General features: G+C 42.2%; 4 protein-coding genes across 9 annotated transcripts; 2 read left to right on the forward strand and 2 right to left on the reverse strand.

The window, feature by feature from the left end:
- Positions 1–146: 146 nt before the first annotated feature.
- Positions 147–1,696, forward strand: LOC116920895. Its single transcript, XM_032927065.2, has 6 exons — positions 147–399; positions 488–645; positions 706–873; positions 935–1,024; positions 1,106–1,208; positions 1,286–1,696. The coding sequence occupies exons 1-6, from the start codon at positions 318–320 to the stop codon at positions 1,513–1,515; spliced, it is 831 nt and encodes a 276-aa protein (XP_032782956.2). The 5' UTR covers positions 147–317; the 3' UTR covers positions 1,516–1,696.
- Positions 1,697–2,921: 1,225 nt separating this feature from the next.
- Positions 2,922–4,688, reverse strand: LOC116920921. The gene is made up of 6 exons (XM_032927088.2): positions 4,528–4,688; positions 4,281–4,435; positions 4,047–4,220; positions 3,875–3,964; positions 3,448–3,553; positions 2,922–3,337 (listed from the first exon to the last, which is right to left on the reverse strand). Exons 1-6 carry the CDS (start codon positions 4,598–4,600, stop codon positions 3,039–3,041), a joined length of 897 nt encoding a protein of 298 aa, XP_032782979.2. The 5' UTR covers positions 4,601–4,688; the 3' UTR covers positions 2,922–3,038.
- Positions 4,689–5,236: 548 nt separating this feature from the next.
- Positions 5,237–6,602, reverse strand: LOC116920920 (TBC1 domain family member 7). The gene is made up of 6 exons (XM_032927087.2): positions 6,346–6,602; positions 6,086–6,270; positions 5,836–6,026; positions 5,675–5,770; positions 5,479–5,608; positions 5,237–5,408 (listed from the first exon to the last, which is right to left on the reverse strand). Exons 1-6 carry the CDS (start codon positions 6,533–6,535, stop codon positions 5,301–5,303), a joined length of 900 nt encoding a protein of 299 aa, XP_032782978.2. The 5' UTR covers positions 6,536–6,602; the 3' UTR covers positions 5,237–5,300.
- Positions 6,603–6,706: 104 nt separating this feature from the next.
- On the forward strand, positions 6,707–21,533 carry LOC116920918 (neogenin). Of its 6 annotated transcripts, none has more exons than XM_032927085.2 (19): positions 6,707–7,097; positions 12,801–13,008; positions 13,100–13,325; positions 13,887–14,009; positions 14,121–14,356; positions 14,448–14,739; positions 14,836–14,962; positions 15,325–15,667; positions 15,748–16,264; positions 16,328–16,652; positions 16,753–17,117; positions 17,248–17,403; positions 17,497–17,659; positions 17,786–17,980; positions 18,191–18,232; positions 18,399–18,569; positions 18,663–18,917; positions 19,275–19,358; positions 19,678–21,533. In XM_032927085.2, the coding sequence occupies exons 1-19, from the start codon at positions 6,974–6,976 to the stop codon at positions 20,349–20,351; spliced, it is 4,626 nt and encodes a 1,541-aa protein (XP_032782976.2). In that variant the 5' UTR covers positions 6,707–6,973; the 3' UTR covers positions 20,352–21,533. The 6 variants fall into 6 exon arrangements, with proteins under 6 accessions (XP_032782976.2, XP_045029173.1, XP_045029171.1 ...); XM_045173238.1 differs by having other exon boundaries at positions 15,394–15,667; XM_045173236.1 differs by having other exon boundaries at positions 12,801–12,987.
- Positions 21,534–21,559: the final 26 nt, after the last annotated feature.

Raw genomic sequence — 21,559 nt, forward strand, 5'->3', positions numbered from 1 at the left:
GTTGGGAAGGGGGGAAGGAGTTCGGGGTTTTTTGCGCTTAAAGGGTGAAGGTTTTCGGGTTCGAAGATCAAGATTTGAAGTTTTATTATGCCATACGTCGCCACAACTCAGTAGTTAGCTGGCGCTATAGACTTTGACGTATTAGTTATTAGTATAGGCTATCATACAACCAGTAGTCTTTATATAACTGAACCGTTTTGCATAACAAGTCTTCATACCTTTTCCATCCATTAGAAACATTTTTCTGTGGCCTGGTAACTGGCATTCGGTTTTGATATTTCATTTTATTTGCAAAAAAAAAGAGTTTTATTTAAAAAATGGTTAAAACGATTCCTTTTTCCTGTATTCTCACTTTCGTTGTACTTCTAACGTATGCGGATGGAAATGTTGCCTCTCTCCGTAAGCGTTTTCCCTATATTTGTAGTATTCCCATTCCACATCCCCAAAAAGAATTATTTGATGTGTACTGTAACTTTTTGTTTTTCAGCGTGTGGAGGGAAGATTTTTGTCGAAGATTCGGTGGTCATTGACATCCCATCTCTGCATGGCGACGAATGCGTATGGGACATCCAGACGCAAGACGATCGCATATTGGCCTTCACTTTGATCAATGAACGTTTCGAAGATGTTCAAGATTACCTGACAGTAAATGAAAAAAATTTATCAAATTCCTGTACAATTTTTAACACGGCTGATCTTGCGAAGGTACATGACGGAGTTGGGAAGGACTCCCCTATCCTTCAAATAGAAAACCAAATGAAGTACGAGGCATCCAATAAAGACTTGCCTCCTGCCATGTATACTACATCTTCCGTGGCTACATTACGTTCTCGGGGAACTAGAGCATCGGTTTTGCAGCTAAAAATTCAAAAGGTATCTTCCTTTTTCTTTTAAATAATTTCTTAAGTAAAATTGCAATTGCTTTTTTCTACAGGCGGTTCTATGTCCATTTAATTTGGGACCAAATACCGCATGTGGTCGAATTGTAGACGAAATTTCTTGCTACTGCATCAATTTTGCACTGGTGAACATTCCAATTTACAAATATAATTAATTAGTTCCTATGTAACTTGATCCCTTTTCATTATAATTTTAACGCGTATAGCGAAACTGGGAAGACCAAATGTTTTTTTGCTACCAGAACGGCATGAAACTTGTCTCTCTGGAGTCTTACGACGAAGAACAAGCAATTACCTCCGCTTGGGATGGTAAGTGTCAGAAAAAGAGTTCAACATAAATAAATTTCCATTATATTACTCATGTTTTATCTTATTACACATTGTAGTGGTGCAGTGGTCGTCTCTTAGTGATTTAAAACAAGAGGGAAACTGGGTCTGGGAAACTACTGGAGCACCCCTAATACCAGGTTACCAGAATTGGTATGACAACGAACCAGCAAATCATGACGGAGAGGACTGCGTGACTTTCCCGTGGCCGCTATCGGCATCGCAAAGGGGATGGAACGATGATTATTGTAACGAGTTAAGGCCTGGTGCATGTGAACTTCACCCCTAAAATAATTTAGCAACAAAATTCAGAAGATTGTAAATTTTGGCAAGCTATTTGTTTTGCTGTATCAAGAAAAACAATTCCTTTCGACCTTTTGTAGCCTGAACTTAGTTTTATGTAAGGGGATTTTTTCATCACAGCTCTATTTGCGTTATTACAAAGAGACAAAAATACAATGTAGGCTATAGATTTTGGTTGAGGCTTGTATTCCGAATCAGTTCGAGCAGCATACTAATCTCTTTTATCGACTGCAAATCGATATCTAAGCAATAGCGATCAATCATCGCACTACAATAACTGTTATATAAATATATACTGTATAAGTAGAATCAAATAATATTTAATTCTAATACTTGTATGATTTTTTCCCAGTTCCTATAATTTTGTTGAATTTTAATCGATATTTTTAATTCCCCGAATGAATTTTTCATAAGTAAAAATCTATTGCATATATTTAAACCAAGTGTAGTGATTTAGGGTTTTGTATAACGCAGTGGTTTAATGTTTTCGTGCTGTGTTAGAACGAAATAGGACAAATGGCTTCGTATAGAGAAACAGTTGAAGAAATATCGAACAAAGTGATCTCTTCTTGATAAGATTGACCACTGCGATAACTTGAACTTATAGTGCAGTGGTTATCACGGTTGTCTCATGCACAACAGGTTCACAATTCGATCCTTGGCATCAAGTGCATCACTAAAATCGCTGATTTGGCAATAGAGGTTATTAAGTAAAACGATACATTATCAATATCAAATGTTTATTAACTGTCAATATATTAACGATCGTCACGAAGAAGCACAACTGCATTATATGGTGATAAACATTAACGGTGCACGAGCTGGGAACCATTGAACTTGATCAGAATCGAACTTAAGGTCTGGTGTGGGTGAGACAGCCATGATAACCACTACACTACAGGTGTACGTTGTTATGATGTATGGTGCAATAAAATTGTATGCCATTGAAATACATTTTTACGCTGCGCACTACGTGCTTTATTTTTTGTTATTAGATTCACTATATAATGCCTATAATAGAGGTGAAATAGGCTTAGCGGCTGGCTCACAGATAAACATTGTTTTATGACAGTTTGGCGGTCAAAGTGCTGATTGCGTACACGTTTCTCTTAGTCCACGTTTTAGGATCGTGCAAATGGAATTAGCAACTCAATAAACAACACGGAAATTTTTTTGTTTAACTGTGGCGACCGAAACTTGCTGATTAGTCAGGACAGCCATGGATTTGCTAGTGTAAGTGGATGGCAGTTGTTTGTCTTTTGGTTGATTTTCTACCTCATTTTTGTACTTAATGCTAAGTGAAATAATATTAACGTTTACTGCTATTTCCAACTGACTGATTATTTTATCTGCCTTGGCAAGAATGTGGAATATTGAATAGAAAGGCGTGGGTAGTTTTCTCAGCTGTTCTGATAAGGTGCATGTATTTTTCACGTTTCATGACACTGGATTTGTGCAGGTTAATTTTCTTGTATAGCCCACCAAAAAAAAACAGAGAATACATCTTAGTTAATCTTGGTTACTGAATGTAGAAAATGATGTAAAAGCAGGGTCACTAGTGTAATAAGATTCTGTGGTTGAACTAGGGACATCTTCTGGCTGTAATTCACAGATAGCGTCGTACAAATTAACACAAGGGTCATCGTACCAGCCATTTTTCATGGCCATGCAGTTTCCATCATTTAGAGTATTATTGGGTTCAAACGGAGCCCAATTGGTGTAGCCAGGATAAATATTTTCCATTGTGCTCTCCCAACGCCAGGTTCCAGAAGTTGTGTTATGGGAAGCAGAAGTCCAAAAGTAAACCACTAAACAAAAGCAGAAAGACCGACAAGAAATCATTTAAAGCATTTCATCCGTTAGATAAGAAATAAAAAATAGATCACTGCTATTAATAGAGTTGTGTAGCTGTACTTACAGGTACCCCAAGCAGCATACAATTTTTCCTCTTCGTTGAGGTCTTGAATGGACAGCAATTTCATGCCGTTGTCTCTGCAATAAGTCGTTTGATTGGCCTGGTCTCTCTGTCCGAATAACACGCGAAATGGCCATTTAAAAAAAATTAAACTTAATGCAGCCTTGATGCACCACGGTGCAATCAAATACAATTCGAAATAGGGACCTCGTCGTAGGAGATCTTGTATCTATACTATAGTTTAAAGAAAAATCAGCTAGTCTTCTTCTCTCTACAATTTAAGTTAAGGGGGTGCCTGATAAAAACCCACACAGTACCAGCATCAAAGTGATTACTCACCTCGTGCGCTTATCTGATTATAGGACACACTGATTCGAATCTGATTGTGAAAAACTTGGTCATAAAACCGAACTGGTTGTGGGCTACTCACCTTGGTAAAAGTTGCGCAGTAACAGGCATTACCGTCCACTACGCGGCCACATTGGCTTTCCGATCCCAAATTGAATGGGCAATAAACAGCCTGGTGTAGTAATTAAAAAAAAAAAACTTGAATTCATGGCTGTATTTTGAGATAACTATAATGAGTTGCGAGGAAACGATACCTTTTCAATTTTCAGTTTCAAACTTAAAGTTGGCTTCTTCTTCAATCGTAAATGAGCTACCGAATTCGTGGTGTAGACGGAATCTATTAATTCTGCGTGCGTTAGCCCGACTTCGTGGCGTATCTGATTCTCTAGTCGAATGATGGGGGAGTCTTCATCAATTCCATCATAAATCTACAGGTAAAAAATTTGCCTTATCATTAGTGTAGCGAAAACAAAAACCGATTTTCCTACGGAGACAAATTCTTGGGCACGCTCAAAATGTTCACCGTGCGCGAGGGAAAACCTAAGGATATGATTTTGGTCTGTATCAATTTGCAGGATACAATTTTCGTGCTCTGCTACATTGATCAAGGCCGTGTCGCTGACATACAATGTCCTTATGCATGCTGAATCAATCGAACATAAAATTCATGAAATTTTCATATGCCATAAAAATACGTAGTTTGAAAATTCGAAGGGAATATCATTGAATAAATACCTTCAGTTGGAATTACACTGCCATGTCCTGAACCCAATAGGGAAAAAACAAGAAAGCTAAACGCTAAATACATGGTGAATGCTTCACACCAGTAAATCCTATTGAACGTTCGAAAATGAATTTCAACTATACGGAGCGTTCCATTTATGGCAGAATCGTTTGTTTGACAAGTGCTAGAAAACTCGCAGTGTTGTATCTGGCGCTGTTGTCCGGTGAGTAGAGGTTAATGTTTTCATTTTGAATCGATAAGAAAAAGTAGAGTAAACGTCCTGTCAATAACCTTTGTTTAAATTGAACACGCCGCAAACTCCAGCAGTACCTGTATAGTATTACGAGTTGTTGCTATGAGCACAGATTGTTTTCTAACCGTCGTATATTTTATGTATAGAATTTAATCATTATCGTTCAGTTTCGATGGACTCGATCGATTCCAAAGGTAATAAAAAATTACCCGCTTAATGTTGTTTTAGGCAGTGCTCTACGAATTATCTTAGCAGTCAAATATTTTTCCTGTTCTGATGCCAGATACGATTTCTTTAAAAAATAAAGAGAAGTAAGGAAAAACAAACACAGTAAAGAAATCAGTGGCAAAGTTCTGTAAGTAATCCGAATTTTCATTTGATTCGGTTGCTGCATTTTTTTATTTGATATCAAAACAAAAATCTCAAAATTAAATGTGTTTCGAAACTAACTACATTTCAAAAGATTATTTCACAATAAATTTGGCTTTATTAGTCGACAGAGTCACCAGGTAATAATATATATATTTTGCATCACTTTTGTTTGGGAAGATCGGTAATCATTAAGCCAATCGGTCCACCGTGCTCTTGCCATAACTCAATTGCTTCATTTACAACGATTTCAGACGTTTCCTTTGTCACCTGGAAATGACAAAAGGTATGCCAATCAACAAGAAGACTGTCCGATCGAAAATTTATGGAAGGGTTTTACCTTACTGACGCAGAGATTTATTTCTTCGCAGTTATTGCAAGCTAAAATGGTATGTCGAAAATGTAAGATTAAAGCTACAGCAAGAAAGACTATGATTTGTGTTGAACCACCAAGTAATTTATCCCAGATTCTGTTACACAAGAGTTAATGACATTTAGCACCCAAACTTTCATTCAATTATAGTGGTATAGTTTACCTGACTAGAGAAGTTTCAGCTATGTATCCAGCAAAACACTGGCCAAACCAATATTCCAATGGAAGGGTTTCCATAGCTCCAAGATCAATAACATGTCTAGTGTTCCATAGGTCAGTTAGGTTAACATCAAATTTCTGTCATTAAAAGAAAAAAGTTCTTACTTGTACAAAATTGAATCTTCAATTTCCAATTTCATCTTCATTAACTCTTTGAATTTTACATGTCCCTGAATGAATTTGGTAGAGAAGTGGAAGAAACCTTTTGCCAACCAATAGGCATCAACCTCTCTATCAAAGAGTTTGAGGCAGGTATCAAGGATGGCAAGCTTTTTCAAATGATCTGGTCTTTGGAGCTGAAATCACAAGGCAGTTACTGTTAAGTACGGATGAAGTAATCTATACCGCACAATACCTGCATAATATAGTCAAAATGAAGGCACCGGTTTTCCAGCAGCCAGGCCAGGAGTAATTTCTCTGTGGGTAAGGTGGCTGCTGTTGTGTTACCCATCACATCAAGTGCATGGGTGAGGTCACTGAATTGTATCTGTCTCTGCTCCCAGATCCACTGATGACTGTCCGTGTATGCAGATAAGACACCTGAAATTCAAGAAAAGGTGTTTTTTTTCACGCAAAAAAAAATCACGAACCGAGCACAACAAAGATAAACACTACCTAGCAGGATTTTCCAGACTTTATTGCGGTGTAGAGCAGGTACAGGAAAGCGCAAACAGAATTGCTTTAACTTGATCACATCTAGAGGCTTATCTTTTAGTAAGATCTCGAGCGATTTCTTTTCCTCCACACCACGAAATCCCATTTTTTCATAGTAATAGGAGCGAAAATTACGCTCATCTGTTGCCATTGTGTGTGTGTGGGTAGCACAAAGAAAAAAAACACACACACAACTGCCAGCCGTCAAAATCGTCGTCTGTTTGTTGATCGCTAAGCTTTCAAATAAATCCGCTAGATGTCTCGTGCGTGTCACCATCGAAAAGGGGGGGAACGGCATCATGGACGCTATCATGGCCATGGCCAGTCGATCGTAGGACCTTTGTTGATTCGGATCATTCTGACACGAGTTGGTGACGAATGTGCATCTCTGTCCCAGTCGCAAGTGCAGTTCAACTATTTTCGTACATGTGATACCTTGATCAACATCTCGTTAGTGTTTTACCGCCAAACTTTTGTTTCGTTTCAGCCACGTTGAATTATGACTGTGTTCTCCTGAGTCCCAGTTACGTGCCAGTGTGTCGTTTGGTGGGGGTTGAAGGAAGAAGAGAGGAGAGTTAAGAACGACATCATGGGTTGGCATTTTAGTTTACGATGGCCGAACTGTGCAAGTACCCTGCGGCCGCACATATATTGGATTGCGATCGTGGTCCTTGTCTGTTGCCAAGACAGTGGATATTGCTCCAGTCAAGCAGGTGTGTGTTTTGCTTTTTCTTACTTTACGACGATTTTATGTTGCTTTTGCATCGTTTAAAACAAAGACCATCGAATCCCGAATGCACGTAGAGAATTCTGGTTGTTCTCCTCTTGACAAGAAATCGCTTACGGGGTCCATGAACATTCCAGCCTGTTTGAAAATGAAAGAAGAAGATTTACCGATCGATTCCCATCGGCCTAGTTGAGCCAGATTGTTCAGTTTCCTTATTTGTCCATCTTCGACGGTATTTCCTCTCTCTCTCTCCCCCCTCCTGTAGTTATAGATCGTTACCAGTTTAAAAAGTCGTATCATAAAAAAACAAAAGAAAAGAGTAGTAGATTTTTCAGTCGCATGTTTGTTAGAAAAACAACACGCTTGGATCAAAGCAAACAAAACAAGAGCACGATAATGAAAATCAACATATTGATGACGACTTCCTTTGTGGATTGTCCCCGACCTGACACGATTCGGGTGGTCCATCGACGCTTTTATGGCCCAGTACAAAACATCGTTCGCATTTCTCCCAGACTCTTGTCGGAATGAGTTTTTTTTTAGCAGTTGATTGTCAACTTGAAGAGGCCCTTGTATATTCTGTGTTGGCCTTTCTCCTCCTCCCCCCTCTTTTCTTTTTAAAACAAAGAACCACAGAGAATCTACTACCCCCACTTTGCCACAGCAGGGGAGTCTTTAAGAAGGGGATACGGGCTGAGCGAGAGGGGGTAGTAAAGACTGATTGACAAGTCCTCGAATGAGGGCTTCTTTTAATAATCCGGGTGGATTAAGATGGAAAGCAAATATGCATCAGGCATGACGTGTGTCGTTCTAAACCATCACCGACTTGTATAAAGTTGTCGATATATATATATATATTTTAGATTGAAGGAAGAGGCTTGAATTTCACAGGGGCTCCCGCATCTTTTAATTTCCTATCTTGAAGTCTCGCCGATAAGTGACACGTAGGTGTTTTGTGTGTGTGTGTGTGTGTGTGATTCGTTTGTTACCTTTTTCCTTTGAGTTAGGCCGTTTGAATCGTGGCCTCTCTTTCTGCCCTGTTATCTCCTCCCTACCCCGATTCGGTGGATGCTTCTTATCCATCGGTCATCAATATTCCTTTTCTGTAGTTTGAAAGGCTTCACACACACAAAAAAGAAACCCAAAATTCTCTGAGTCAGGGGGAGAAAAGAAAAAAAAAACAGGTTTTATTTTTCTTCTGTTACAAGAACGAGTGGTTCCAAAAATTAAAACAATATATATTCAAAGAAACGCAGGGAAAGTTGAGCTGGTTTGAACTTTTTTTTTGTTTTTAATACCCAATTTCGAAGGGTTAGTTTTGTCGAGAACGAAACCGGATGGGGGATATGCCGTAGTTTATTACTCCGGCACACCCTCCTTGCCTCGGTAACTTTGTACGTTTATCGTCTCCCAATTTTTTATTTTTTTATCATGAAAAAATAAAAGAGAAAGAAATGAGCAGGATTAGAAAACTCGCTTTGCAATTGGTCCGTTGTGCTCACACAAGAGATTAAAGCGATAATCCGAAAAGACGATGTGTATGGTCGTATGACGTGTCACTTCTAGCAGACAAAAGAAGCGAGAAAAGAAATCAGCTGAACACGGATGATTGTATACCAAAATAGGAATGTTTCACGAACAGGTAAAAATATAAAAAAATAAAAGGGGGTCTCCCTCCTGGGCTTGGGGAGAGGGAGGCATCCATTGTTTTAGTGGAAGAAAGGAAAATGGGCTTTGTTTTAATGATACTGAGGAATATATACTTGTATGTACATAAACCCCTCTTGGTATAGTGAAGAAAACGACCAACAAGTTCCCCTTTTTTTTTTTTCCAGACTTGTTCATCTGGCAGGTAATTAAAAACAAGAAGAAGGAGGAGAAAACTTAAGAAATGAAAAGGGGGGTAGAAAAAAAAATGTTAAGTCGTTTCTTCCATAGGGGGTGGACAGATTCATTAAGGATTCATTGTTTCTACCTCTTTTTTATCTCTTCAGCAGAGGCTGTGAATGTGTGTTGCTATATAGCGGTGCATCCCCCCCAATTTATATTTTCCTCTTCGAACCATCGAACATTTTTTTTTTTAAAGAAAAACCCTCTGAGGATTTGCCGCCTTTCCCAAATATCTTCGCCCGTTCGAAGGTAGTCAGAAGAACCAGCTATAAAAGGAAAGAAAAAAAAAGAGACTCTTGTGTGTGATTATTCGAGCGTGCGTGTAAAAATAGAGAACGAGTTTTCTTATTCTCCCCCCCCCCTCCCTTTTTGTTCTCTCGTTTCAAATTGATTGACGACAAGTCCAATCGTCATTCGGTGGCTGCGTGCTGCACCACCAGTGACCGTGAATCGCTTTGATGTGACACTTTGGAGTAAAGAAAAAGAAAGGGAGGGGGGGAGCAACAGCGGAATAACGGGCTGCTGCTCACGAATAAATAAAAGGGGGAGCTTTGCTTTTCTATTTTTGAAGAAGAATTTAAATGCAAAACAAGACAACTGGTGATGCGTACCGTAAAAATAAAAAAAAAAAAAAACACATTTCCTTTCGGGGGTTTCGACTCTATTGGATTCTAGGGGGCGTTTCGTTTTTTGGTCGAATGTTCAAGAAAGTAAAGAAAAGAAAGAAAGTTCTTTGTTAGATTCTGCCCGAGGCGATGTTCATCAACCCCTTCTCCCTCTTTGTCTAGCTTTTCATTCTTTTTGCTCCTTCCTTTCTTTCCTACCTGGGCCAAAAGACAAACGTTAGTTTTCGTCCGAAAAGATGTATCGATTCATCCGTATCAGGACACGAGATCCGCCATTGGAATGAAAATGAGGAAATGCTGCCCAATAGGGGAAACTGACGATGCAACGCGAACGCTCGTGTCTTTGTTGCTTTTGCACACACGCTCTGTTGGTCCTCTTTTCTTTTTTTCCTTTTTACGGATAAAGAGAAGATAAATGTGGCCGTCAACAACAGTTGGATCAACAAATGTCTCTAGTCCGTTTCGGCAGACTCCCGACTTAATCTTCTTTGAGTTTTGGGGATTTTTTTTTTTTATCGATTTCCCATCGCTGGCCGTCCATCACTGTTTGACAGAACGGACCAAACAACCGTGTCCCCCCCACTCTTCTTCTTGTTTTCCCCTCTTTCTTTTTTTTTAGGGGGAGCTCTGAAAATTGTTCCATACCATAGACCAGATGCCAAAAAGTTCCAGTTTCTCTCTCTCTCTCTTCTCTTTTATTTTCCCCGGCCGCATCCCTAAAAACTGACAGGAGGGGCTCTCTGTGAAGTGCAACTTATTATCTCGCTTCTATCCTCCTTGTGTCTTGTGTGTGTGTGTGTGAAATGTTCGTGTATTTCGAGGTTGTTTGTCACGCATGGGCTGCATTAACGAGTCGGCAAAAACAGAGAGATATCCGCGCACTGGCAAATGAATGAGACGGATAGTGTTTGGGTCCCTTTTTGTTTTGTTTTTTCCCCCTTTTACATGTTTAAGGGGAATTTTCATTTATTTCATATCGGGCGTGACAACAGAAAATGATTCGGAGCGTGTCACTTTTCAAATTAAAATTTAAAATATTTATTTATCCAAAAGAGAGAGAGCAGATGGTTGCATTGGAGTTTGTCTCCCCCTTCTCGTGACAGCTGCGCTTGTAGTTGTACTAGTAGATTTAGTAGCACTTACCGTTTCAAACGTAGACTAACCGATAAAGTTCTTTTAAACGAGCTGGCAAACATGAACGTAATTTTGTTGGGTGGCTTTTTATTTTGAAATCTATTTTTGGGGTGGGGGGTGGGGGAGAATTAAGATAAGAAATGCTGGAACACGTCGTTCACACCTACGAATAACACGAAAACAAGAACAAACAAAACAAACAAGTTTCATCTATTTGATGATGTGCCCGCATTGTGTTTTCTTATTTCTGTTGCATGTCCTTCCCTTCTTTCCAAACGGAAGAAACTGAGAGCTACTCCTCCTTCCGGATGTCGGAGAAGAAATAGGGACATTCTTTTGTGTGGAAAAAAACAACACATCAACAAGAGACTAAAGAAAAATAAGAGGGACAAGATGTAGTAGTTGTTGTTGTTGTTATACCCATTAGTCCTGTTTAGTTCTATTCGACTTGACATGAGACGCACGTGGGCCAAAGGGAGTTCCTTCCGGAATATCGTGCTGCAGAGGGGTGGGGGAGAGAGAAACGAGATAGACACGAGACTTAATGGATCTGTTTATTCTAGTCCACCCACGCCATTGCGGATGCAAACCGTTGCTTTCGTGCGGGGGGGGGGGTGATTGTCTTTAGTTTCCCCGAGTTACCAACAAACAATAGTAGGAAATGAACGTCGCGAGGGTTCGTGAAATGAAACAATACGACAGAAGGAAAAAAAGGTGAGCTTTCGTTTGGAATGAGGCCAAAAGAGCATCGAAACTGCACGAGTTGGTCTGGAACACGGCCAAACTGTTTCTCTCCCCCCTCTTGATTAGTGCCCCACGGTTATTGTCAGAGAAAATCTTCCTCTCTTTTTGGTCATTAGTTTTTATTGTGTTGTTGTTGTTGTTTTCTTGCGCCCCGAATCGATTCACGACTCCTCGTGTTCCGCATTGCTTGCGAGTCACGCTAAGCGTGAAAAGCACTACTGCAAAGCTATTTGCCCCCAACCCCGAAACACTGCCGAATAGGACAACAAACGAAGCCAAGCGAAATCACACACCGCACCGAAAACAACAAGGAGTTTGCTCATTAGTGCGATGTCGACGGGGGAAAAAAATAAATAAATAAAGGGCCAACTTCTGAATTTGAAGTCGATGGGAGGCCGGAAGTTAATCGATTCTGGAACGTGGAGTGGGAAAACAAGCGAAAGAAGTAGAGAGGAAAAAATTGAGTGTGTTAGTTTTGGAAGAGTTGTTCCATAAAAAAAAGAAAGAAAGAAAACCACTGTGGAACACTAAAGAGAGAGAGAGTGCAAGTTTCGTAAGGAGAGCGTGGGGGAGGACCGTCAAAGTTGGTTAACTAGTCAATTCGGACGGAACTGTACGCGACTGTCGAATACAAACATTGGCCGCGCCCTTGTTTGCGTCCGGTTTGCCTAAACCATCCATTTTTTTTTCTTTCGTGGGGGGGATGCTTGTAGAGTCTTAACAAGGAAGCCAATTCGACGACGGGGTGTCCTATTTCGCCACGAGTTACTATTTTAAAAAAACGGACTACGTCGCTGAGGCCTCCCCCCCTAATCCATCAGGGAAGTTTGATGGGTTTTTATGACCCGAGTCCGGCAAAAATTAACCGATGGGAAGTTGGCGTACCAAAGTTTTTATTAGTTTAATTTTCTACCTTCAACATTGATCAATTGTAGGAGAGAATGTAACCGTCTGATGTTGCGAGTATGGAACTAGGCATTTTTTTGTTGTTGTTGTGGAAAATGTATTTCTTTATAGCCGCAGACGCGCGGGGGGGGTTCATTCGAGCCAGACACACCCCGGAAAAACAGCTGGGAACTCGTGTATGGCCAGCTGTTTTCTACTCTGTCAGCATTTATATAAGACGAGCTGGAGAGGAGAGCAAGAGAGGGGGGGAGTGAAGTGTTGATTGAATGGCAACAGAAGAAGAAAAAGAGAGAAAAAAAAAGAAGAAGAACTTCTAAATGAATTCCGTCTAATCTAATTTTTTCTTTTGTTTCTTTTTTTGAATTTGGCGCCTTTCCTCTCGAGTTCAGCTGGCGATGAAGACCTGATGTTTACGGCTGAACCGCAGGACGCGGTCGTGAGTAAAAATTCCTCTGTTGTCATCGACTGTGGTGTTCCAGCTGGCTGGCTACGCGACATGGAGGACGCTGGACCTGCCCCGCTCATTGAGTGGAAACGAGACGGCGTCTTGCTCAGTCTCAACGGAGAAAATAGAAGGTACTCTTCAGGAACGAATATGTACGAAAGAAAAACAACATTTCCGATGCAAATTCAACACGGTCCGTCGAGTTTGCGAAATTGAATTTTCAATTGACGTGTGTCGTTTCAGATCGGTGCTGGCCAACGGCTCGCTTTACTTCACCAGCGTCCAGCACAGTCGGAACGAGCGGCCCGACGAAGGACTGTACCAATGCTCGGCTACCAGGCCATCGGTTGGCACAATCATCAGCCGGGCTGCCAAGTTGCAAATCGCTTCACTGCCCAGATTTGAATTGGAGCCCAAGGACGTGGCCGTCCGTGTGGGCGATACGGCCCGTTTCAACTGTCTCGTCATGGTAATAAATTTCAGTCATTTCGTTCGGTTCTCCCCCCTCCCGTTTTTTTTTTAGCTGCTCCATTATCAATTCAAGGCCCCCGGCTGTTTGCATTATTTATTTGTAAAAACAAACAGAAGCTGGACAGCTTTTTAACGTGCCGTCAAACAAAAAAAATAAAAATAAAGACGGGCCAATTAGCCTAGGAGGCTCCTTATGGTTCACATTCATTCCTGTGTTTTTACTTGAAAAAAAAAAAAAAAGACGGGCTATTAGAATAAAAGGATGGAAACGAACCGAAAGGTGACGATGATGGGCTGTTGGATTCCATACGTCGAGGAGCGCCACAGCGCACTTCTTATTTATTGTTTTTTTTTGTTTTTAAAAAAATAATTTCCATTTGGCTTAGAATTTAAGTGATTGACCGTAGTGAAAATGGACGGGCATTTTGGCCGGTTGCCGCTACACATGGGCGCGCATGCAAACATACACAAATGAGGCTGATGGATGGTTTATTTGATTATTTTTGGGTACATAATTTTTTTGTCTTTTCTCTTGTTCTTTTCCATCGTCTACGTGTAGGCAACGCCAGCTGCTTACGTCCGTTGGTTGAAAGACGATCTACCCCTAAATATAGAACCGGCTAGAATGATCATACTGCCTTCAGGAGCCTTGGAATTGGAACAAGTCCAACTTTCAGATCAGGTAATAAATTGTGCTTTATTTTTTCGAGCTAAAACAACAAAAAAAATTTTAGTTTGGTTCATCTAATAATTTATTTTTGATTGCGCTGCGATGACTGCTATTTCCGTATAGGGCTATTACCGGTGCAATGTGTCCAACGAGGACAAGTATCGCATCAGCGCCGAGGCTAAGCTTAATGTCCACTCTGAGCTGGAAGAGGGCGGCCGGCCGGAAGCGCCCAACTTCCTGGCCACGCCGAGGAATACGGTAGCCATTGAGGGGACGCGTGTCACGCTGGAATGCGCCGCCAACGGCCACCCGCGGCCGGATATCACCTGGCTCAAAGACGGCACCACCATCGATCTAGAGTGGGTCACACTTTTCTCAGTTTGCGCCGTTTTGCCGCTTGTTCCGTTACAATCCAATACTGAAATTCTATTTCCTTTTGATTTTTTTTAGTCATCTGGACAGCCGTTTCCACAGCGTAGGTTCTGGCAGTTTGCAGATTGATGCGGTGACGGAAGAGGATGTGGGCGTCTATCAGTGCCGGGCGGAGAACACGGAAGACTCGGTTGACGTGACGGCCCAGCTGGAAGTGCAAGTGCCTCCGCGTTTCATCAAGCGGCCTCGCAGCACCGCGGCGCACGAGAAGGATGACGCCGAACTCGAGTGCCAATTGTACGGAAGGCCCGAACCCACCGTCCAGTGGACCAAAAACGGGGAACTCATCATCGAAAGCGAATACTTTCAGGTACTGTGTAATCTCAATGACATTCGTTTTTGTTGTTTAATGACTAGGATTTTTTAAATTTAATTTAATAATTAATTATCTCGTTTGAATATTCAGATAATCAATGGAAATAATTTGAAAATCTTGGGTCTGGTGGCTTCTGATTTCGGTATTTACCAATGCATCGGTTCCAATCCGGCCGGTAACGTTCAAGCGGCCGCCAGTTTGACTATCTACTCATCAGGTAAACAAAACAAACACACTTAATATCTCTGCTCCTGTTCTATTCACGTTAGTTATCCTAGTTTACACAACAAACAAAGGAATATTTAGTCCGTCTAGAGGTCAGAGATTGCATGATATGTTTGTCCCGTCCAACGGCCATTGACTCGGACCGCGCTTATCTACCATTTGTTCGTGTTGCATGATCAATGTTCTTACATTTGTTTTCTTCTTTTCTTTTTGTTTTTGGATTTGGATTTTTTTTTTTTTTGTGTCTCTCCCTTCCGATTCATTGAAACTTCCCTTCTCCCTACGTGTATCGTCCACCTTTCCTCCCACCCCTCTTCTACGTGGCATGCAATTGCAATTGCTGGGCATGATAAGATTACGACAACGGCACGTCGTCCAACCCGATGGATTTGACGACCGCTTCATCTCCCACTGACGACTCAGGAACACGCGAGGCTGTCGCACCCGTCGGCTCTTCGGACGACCGCCAGACATCCGAGGCCACCCAAACCGATGGTTTGATGACACCTGGCGGCGGTGGCAGCGGCGGCGTTGATGTCAACAGCGAGGGATCCGCGTCGTTGCCGTCGGCGCCCAGGGACGTTGAAGCCCTGATTGTCTCGTCGCGCTTCGTTACCCTCAGGTGGAAGGAGCCCGTCAGAACCAACGGACAAATTATCGGCTATTCCATTTTCTACCGCCAGGAAGGCTCGGAGCGGTAAAATTCAAAATGAATTCCTTCGATTTGAACGATTTTACTTTGCTAATTGAATTTTTTTTGATTGAAATGAAATGCAGTGAACGTGTGGTCAATACGAGCCGATCGCGTTTGGAAGAAGTGAACGTGCCGGGCCTGCAGCCGGGCAAGAAATATTGGCTGCGCGTAGCGGCATTCAATGAAGCCGGAGCCGGAGCGAGTACAGCGTCGCTGGAAGTGGAGACGCTGGTGGAGCCGCACGTGTTGCAGGCGCCTTCCAATCTGAGCGTCAAGGCTGTCTCGCCAGTGAGTCTGATGGCCAGTTGGGAGTCACCCGATCTCGGCCCCAGCGCAGCATCGAATCACGGCCACTTGCCCATCCGAAACTATAAGCTCTTCTACATGGAGGTCGGCTCGGCCGAGGAGCACGAAGTGGTCACGAGCCACACGAGCCACTTGATACACGGACTCAAACCGTACACCGAGTATTCGGTATGGGTCGTCGCCTTCAACGACAACGGGCCGGGCACCAGCACCGAAGAAGCCACGGCCAGGACGTGGTCGGACGTGCCATCCGACACGCCCCAGAATGTGGTGGCCGAACCGGCCAGCTCGTCGGTAAAATAACTTTGACAAGCATTTGCATTTGCATTTGGTTTGATCAATGGAGTTTGATTGCAGAGCATCATCGTCCGCTGGGATCCGCCCTCTTTGGAGAATCAGAACGGCATCATAACCGGGTACAAGATCCGCTACAAGCCCAAAACTGGGCGCGGGCGGTTGCCTTTGAATCCCGGCTCATCCGGCGCTGGATCGACGGCGACGACGGACGGCAGTCGACGACTTTACACGCTGACTGGACTCATCCGCGGAACGGAGTATCAAGTTCGAGTTTCGGCCCTGACTGTCAACGGTTCAGGTCCCATGACCGAATGGATGACGGCCGAAACATTTGAGAACGACCTGGACGAGAGCCAAGTGCCTGAGCCTCCCAGCTCGTTGAGAGGTTAAAAATAAATCCTCCGACTTGCATAAATCCATTAACACGAGTTTTTAAAACAAAATTTATCGTTTTTCGTATAATTTTTTGAAAATTTACTTTCCAGCTCGACCGATGACAAATTCAATTTCCGTTTCGTGGAATCCGCCCAGCAACCAGAATGTGATGGTGCGTGGTTACACGATCGGCTGGGGCAAAGGCATTCCGGACGTGTATTCGAAATTGGTGGACGGGAAGCAACGCGCTTTCATCATCGAAAAATTGGAGGCCAATTCGGAGTACGTCATCAGTTTGAGGGCGTACAATCAAATGGGAGACGGCCGGCCCATCTACGAAACGGTGCGAACGCGCGAAGAATCGACACCCGAACCGCCCAGTCCCCTCATTCCGCCCGTCGGATTGAAAGCTATTGTCTTGTCCTCGACAACGGTCGTTCTCTACTGGACCGATACCACCTTACCTCGCAGTCAGGTACTAACGATCGCCTTGGCTTCATTTTCCTCGCCGATTTCTAAATTTAAAAAATGAAAGAAATTGACTCGAAAGCGAAAGGCTTGTGGTTTACCTATTTTTTAAAAATGTCTCTCCCTTTTCTTTTTAGATTGTCGCTGATTCGCGATACTACGTCGTGAGGTACACGTCCAGCCACACGTCTAGCAATCCACGCTATCGTTACATGAACTCTACCGTCCTCAATTGCATGTTGGATGACTTGAAACCCAACACTCAGTTCGAATTCGCCGTCAAAGTCATCAAGGTAAAATGGGCTCATCTATCGCTTGTAAAAAAAACAAAAATTCATTGATTTTGACGGTCTCTTTTTTGTTTGAATGATTATTTATTTTATTAGAACCGTAGGGAAAGTCCGTGGAGTTTGGTAGTGCCCAACACGACATTCGAAGCAGCACCTTCGTCACCGCCACGAGATTTGACCGTCGTTCCAGTCGAAGAAAATCCGTCCGCCATCAATTTGAACTGGCAGCCACCTAAACAGCCCAACGGTCAAATTACTGGTGAGATCCCTCCCCTCATTCGGACGAGTCTTTTGTCGGTTTTTTCGATTCGCTCAACAACCAAAAAAATTAAAATAATAAACCAAACCAAGGAGAGGTGGAATTTTAATGGAAATTTGCATGCAGGTTACGTCATCTTCTACACAACAGACAGCTCGCAGCGCGATCGAGACTGGGTGGTAGAAGGTGTCGTTGGGGATAAGATGACCACGACCATTAAAGGTCTGACACCCGATACGACGTATTTTATCAAAATCCAGGCCAGGAACAACAAAGGCTACGGCCCTTTCTCCAGCATCATTCAATTCCGCACCAATCCGAGTACATATTCCATTTTCATTTAGTCTTTTCTTGGATTAGATATTCAGATTTGTTCTTGCTTGATCGTGTTCCCATATTCAATTTTTTTTGTATTATTATTTAATTTTTGGGCATGATTTAGTACCCGTTTTTATTCAACCTTTTTTTCCCTTTTGTTTTTGTCTATTTTTCTTTTTCCCCCTCCGGTTTTTGTTCCACTTGATGATGTAGGCAACGGTATGACTTACCACGACTCACTTCCAGTTAGCAGAGGTAAATACCTTAGCAGCATGATCCCTGCATTTTTTTATTTTTAATTTTTACCTCATCATTTTCGTTTCCATTTAAAAAAACAAAAAAATTGTTTTTAGCCACACATAAAAATTGCTATCCGGTGTTCCTAATGGTTTCTTTTCGTTGATTCTTGTTTATTCAATAGACAGTCGAGGCATTTCGAGCACGACGTTGTACATCATCCTGGGCATCGCAACTGGTATCATTATAATCCTATTGGCTGTAGTGCTCGTGGTCGTCTTCCGACGCCGCGATACGAGCGTCACAACATCGCCGGATCGTTCCAAGAAAGGCTACGTCAAGGGCAATGTCAAAGGTTGATGACATTCGCATTTATTTTGGCTATCCTTTCATCCGCTAGGTTTTGTTTTTAACTAACAAGTTTTTGTTTTTTGTTTTTAAAAAAAAGGTACCGGCAAATTGGGTAAAGCAGACAACCCTCCCGACTTGTGGATCCATCACGATCAGATGGAGATGAAAGGACTAGATAAATCGCTCCAGCGTTCCGGATCTGTAAACACGGTCTCGCCACACAACATGCGACGATCGCAAGATCTCGACTCGCTTGACGGAATGGCGTCCGGATCAACTGCCGGCCGCGGTCTCAGCACCACCGCGAATGATTCGCTCGACCGGCGGGCCGCCTACGTCACCGCCTATGCAGGTACGTTTTTTTTTTTTTTTTTTTTGGTCACCCTCGTCCAATCCAATGAATTTTTGTTTTGCGTGTCTTCGATTTCCTATGGTAGAAAATGACCTATTTTTTTTATGATTTTCTACGTTGGATCTAATTTGCATGGCTTGAAGCTTTAATGCTCGGTTGAAATCCTACATTGTTTGTTTTTTTTTTCTGTTTATTTATTTATTATTTTTTTAATTTTCTTTTTTTATGATTTTAACCTCTGCATTATAAAAAAAAAAAAACTCACCTAAAAACCCTGACGACCTGCACTTGCCTCGCTTTCCTACGCCACCCAACCTCACCCCTGACACAAAACAAACACACACAAAAAAACGGCAGGAAGTAGCAACTCACTCAGGCGTCCCATTAAACCCAAGAGCCTTTTGATCAGTGTCGCTACTACCACCCAACCCGTGCGCGAACGTGAGTATAGAAGCCATTATCCGATTCAGTTTTTCAACCCTTTCGCTGTTTTGTTTGTTTTTTTGTTTTTTTTTTTTCCATCCATTTCTTCTTGCCGTTATTTTGAAAACAACAACAAAGAGTTTGTTTCCTTATTGGCTTGTTTTGTTTTTATCTTTGCCTTCACACCTTGTGTCCTTTCTATTGTTTGGCTTTCCTGTCATCTGCTTTCCAAAATTTTATTTCTCATCCGGTTGCTATTTGTTTTGTCTTTATTTATACGCAAAACCGCCGCGATTACTGAACTCTTGTTTGTCCTCTCTGATTTATCCCTGAACAGCTGTAGCGACGGTGACGCCAATCCCCAACGGCAGTTTGAATCAGCACAGCGATTCTCGGCCAGTTTATCCTGCAGCGCCTCGACCTGGGATTTACCCGTCAGCTGGGCCGCCTGCCGCTGGCCGAGCTCATGTTACGGTGGACGTCAGCATTCCGTCAGACTCCACTTACGGCAGTCAGGGCAGCTATGACAGCCGCTCGAGTCTCGTCCATCCGCCGCCAGCCAACATGGCCATGATGGGTCCTCCTTCCTGCCAGCCGTCCAATGTGACGCCGTCCACGGCCTTGTTGTCCGGCGCCGATGCCAAACGCAACACTCAACTCGGTCATCCGCTCAAGAGCTTCACCGTTCCGGCACCGCCTCCGCAATCAGCACCGCCCGTCAAGATCGTCTCGCCCAATAGCGGAAGCAGCCGTCAGTCTGTGAACCCGATGGTCACGCAATCCAGTCCTTATAAGAAGGCGCTGGTGGGTGCGCCAGTGACGTCACCTCCGCCTCTTCACAAAGCGAACAGCGTCGGAGGTGTCAGGACGGCCGCCAGCGATCTGATCAAATCTCCCGAGAAGATCATTCAGAGTTCTTACAGCACCGAGGAGCTCAATCAGGAGATGGCCAATCTGGAAGGTCTTATGAAGGATTTGAATGCAATCACTGCCAATGAATTCGGCTGCTAAACTTTGATTGCGCCCAACAAAAAAAGGAAAACGCATTTGATTTTTTTTTTCTTTAATCTATTTGATTTTTTTTATAGCTATTTCATGTTACCGTTATTATTATTATTTTTTTTTTACGGTAACGAAGTGAAGTAGGTTAGCGTTTTTCCTAAATCCAAGGAAATCGATTCGTTTTTATTGGTCGATTTTTTTTTGGGGGGCGTGTTGCCCATCCCGTGGCAGCTGTTTGTTTTTCTAACTACTCGATTCTGAAAGGCAGCTATTTTGTTTCTTTCGGCAAGGGTTTTTTTTTTTTTTTTTAATCCCAGCACAACCGAGTGGCATTTGTAAAAGTTCATTTTCCACAATGGCTCTCCAATCATATCTCCTTTAATTAATTTTTTTCTTCTTCTTCTTCTTTTGTTTCATGTTGATTTTAGTTTATTCGAACAATCGTGTTATATTTCTCCCTTTTTCGTTTCATTTATCACATTTTCCCTCCATCCTTTTCCTCGTTTCGAAAAGGAATATCCAATTCGAGAGATGTTGTAATCATGTTTTTATGCTCATTCTGGCGTCGGGTCTTCTCGGAATGTATCGGTTTCAATTCAACCAAAATGTGTGTTTTCTGAAACGCTGTGTATTGTATTTCCTTTTCCTGTATTTCCCTGCCCTCTTAACTTGGAACAAAGATGACCGGTATGTATAATTCTAAACGTTATATCGATCATCAGGACGCTTCAAAAACGGCTCTCGATGGTTGAAGAAGAAAACGAATTGTTTTCAAGACGTCGAAGAAAACTGAAAGGAAAAGTAAAAATATTTAAAAGGTTAATGGATAAGGATTAATTCTTACGTTTTCCTTTGCGAAAAACAAATAATTTTCTTCCCGAATGGAAAAGAGAGAAAAAAAAAATGTTTATCGTAAAACGTGTGCAGCTTCTGTTGATGAACAAGTGTGTGTGTGTGTGTGTGTGTGTACGTATGGGGTATTTTGATTGTGTTGAGAAATTGAGCTCTTGTCCAATTGGGGCACTTATCCTTTCTATTTGTCTGATCAGGTTTTGGAATGCGTCATCTATTGTAACATGTGAAACACGTAGCACATAATTTTCGAGTGACTGATCCCGAGTTGACCTTTAAAGATTGTGGTTTGTCGAATGTGGTGTCGTGTAATATAACTCAGTGTCTGCTTTTTTCAAATAACTGTCTTTTTAAATTCATTCTTT

This window comes from Daphnia magna, linkage group LG4 (genome assembly GCF_020631705.1).
Source record: "Daphnia magna isolate NIES linkage group LG4, ASM2063170v1.1, whole genome shotgun sequence".
Taxonomy (NCBI): Eukaryota; Metazoa; Arthropoda; class Branchiopoda; order Diplostraca; family Daphniidae; genus Daphnia; species Daphnia magna.

Coding starts and splice junctions, on each gene's coding strand:
- LOC116920920 (XM_032927087.2), bottom strand. CDS start 6,535: ATGGCAACAGATGAGCGTAATTTTCGCTCCTATTACTATGAAAAAATG. Junction 5,771..5,835: donor GAAGATTCAATTTTGTACAA/GTAAGAACTTTT, acceptor ATGGAACACTAG/ACATGTTATTGATCTTGGAG. Junction 5,609..5,674: donor GCTGAAACTTCTCTAGTCAG/GTAAACTATACC, acceptor CTTGTGTAACAG/AATCTGGGATAAATTACTTG.
- LOC116920921 (XM_032927088.2), bottom strand. CDS start 4,600: ATGTATTTAGCGTTTAGCTTTCTTGTTTTTTCCCTATTGGGTTCAGGA. Junction 4,221..4,280: donor GTGCCCAAGAATTTGTCTCC/GTAGGAAAATCG, acceptor TTTTACCTGTAG/ATTTATGATGGAATTGATGA. Junction 3,965..4,046: donor TGAAACTGAAAATTGAAAAG/GTATCGTTTCCT, acceptor TTACTACACCAG/GCTGTTTATTGCCCATTCAA.
- LOC116920918 (XM_032927085.2), top strand. CDS start 6,974: ATGGGTTGGCATTTTAGTTTACGATGGCCGAACTGTGCAAGTACCCTG. Junction 13,326..13,886: donor GTTTCAACTGTCTCGTCATG/GTAATAAATTTC, acceptor GTCTACGTGTAG/GCAACGCCAGCTGCTTACGT. Junction 16,653..16,752: donor GCCTCCCAGCTCGTTGAGAG/GTTAAAAATAAA, acceptor TTTACTTTCCAG/CTCGACCGATGACAAATTCA.
- LOC116920895 (XM_032927065.2), top strand. CDS start 318: ATGGTTAAAACGATTCCTTTTTCCTGTATTCTCACTTTCGTTGTACTT. Junction 874..934: donor TGCAGCTAAAAATTCAAAAG/GTATCTTCCTTT, acceptor TTTTTTCTACAG/GCGGTTCTATGTCCATTTAA. Junction 1,025..1,105: donor ACTGCATCAATTTTGCACTG/GTGAACATTCCA, acceptor TAACGCGTATAG/CGAAACTGGGAAGACCAAAT.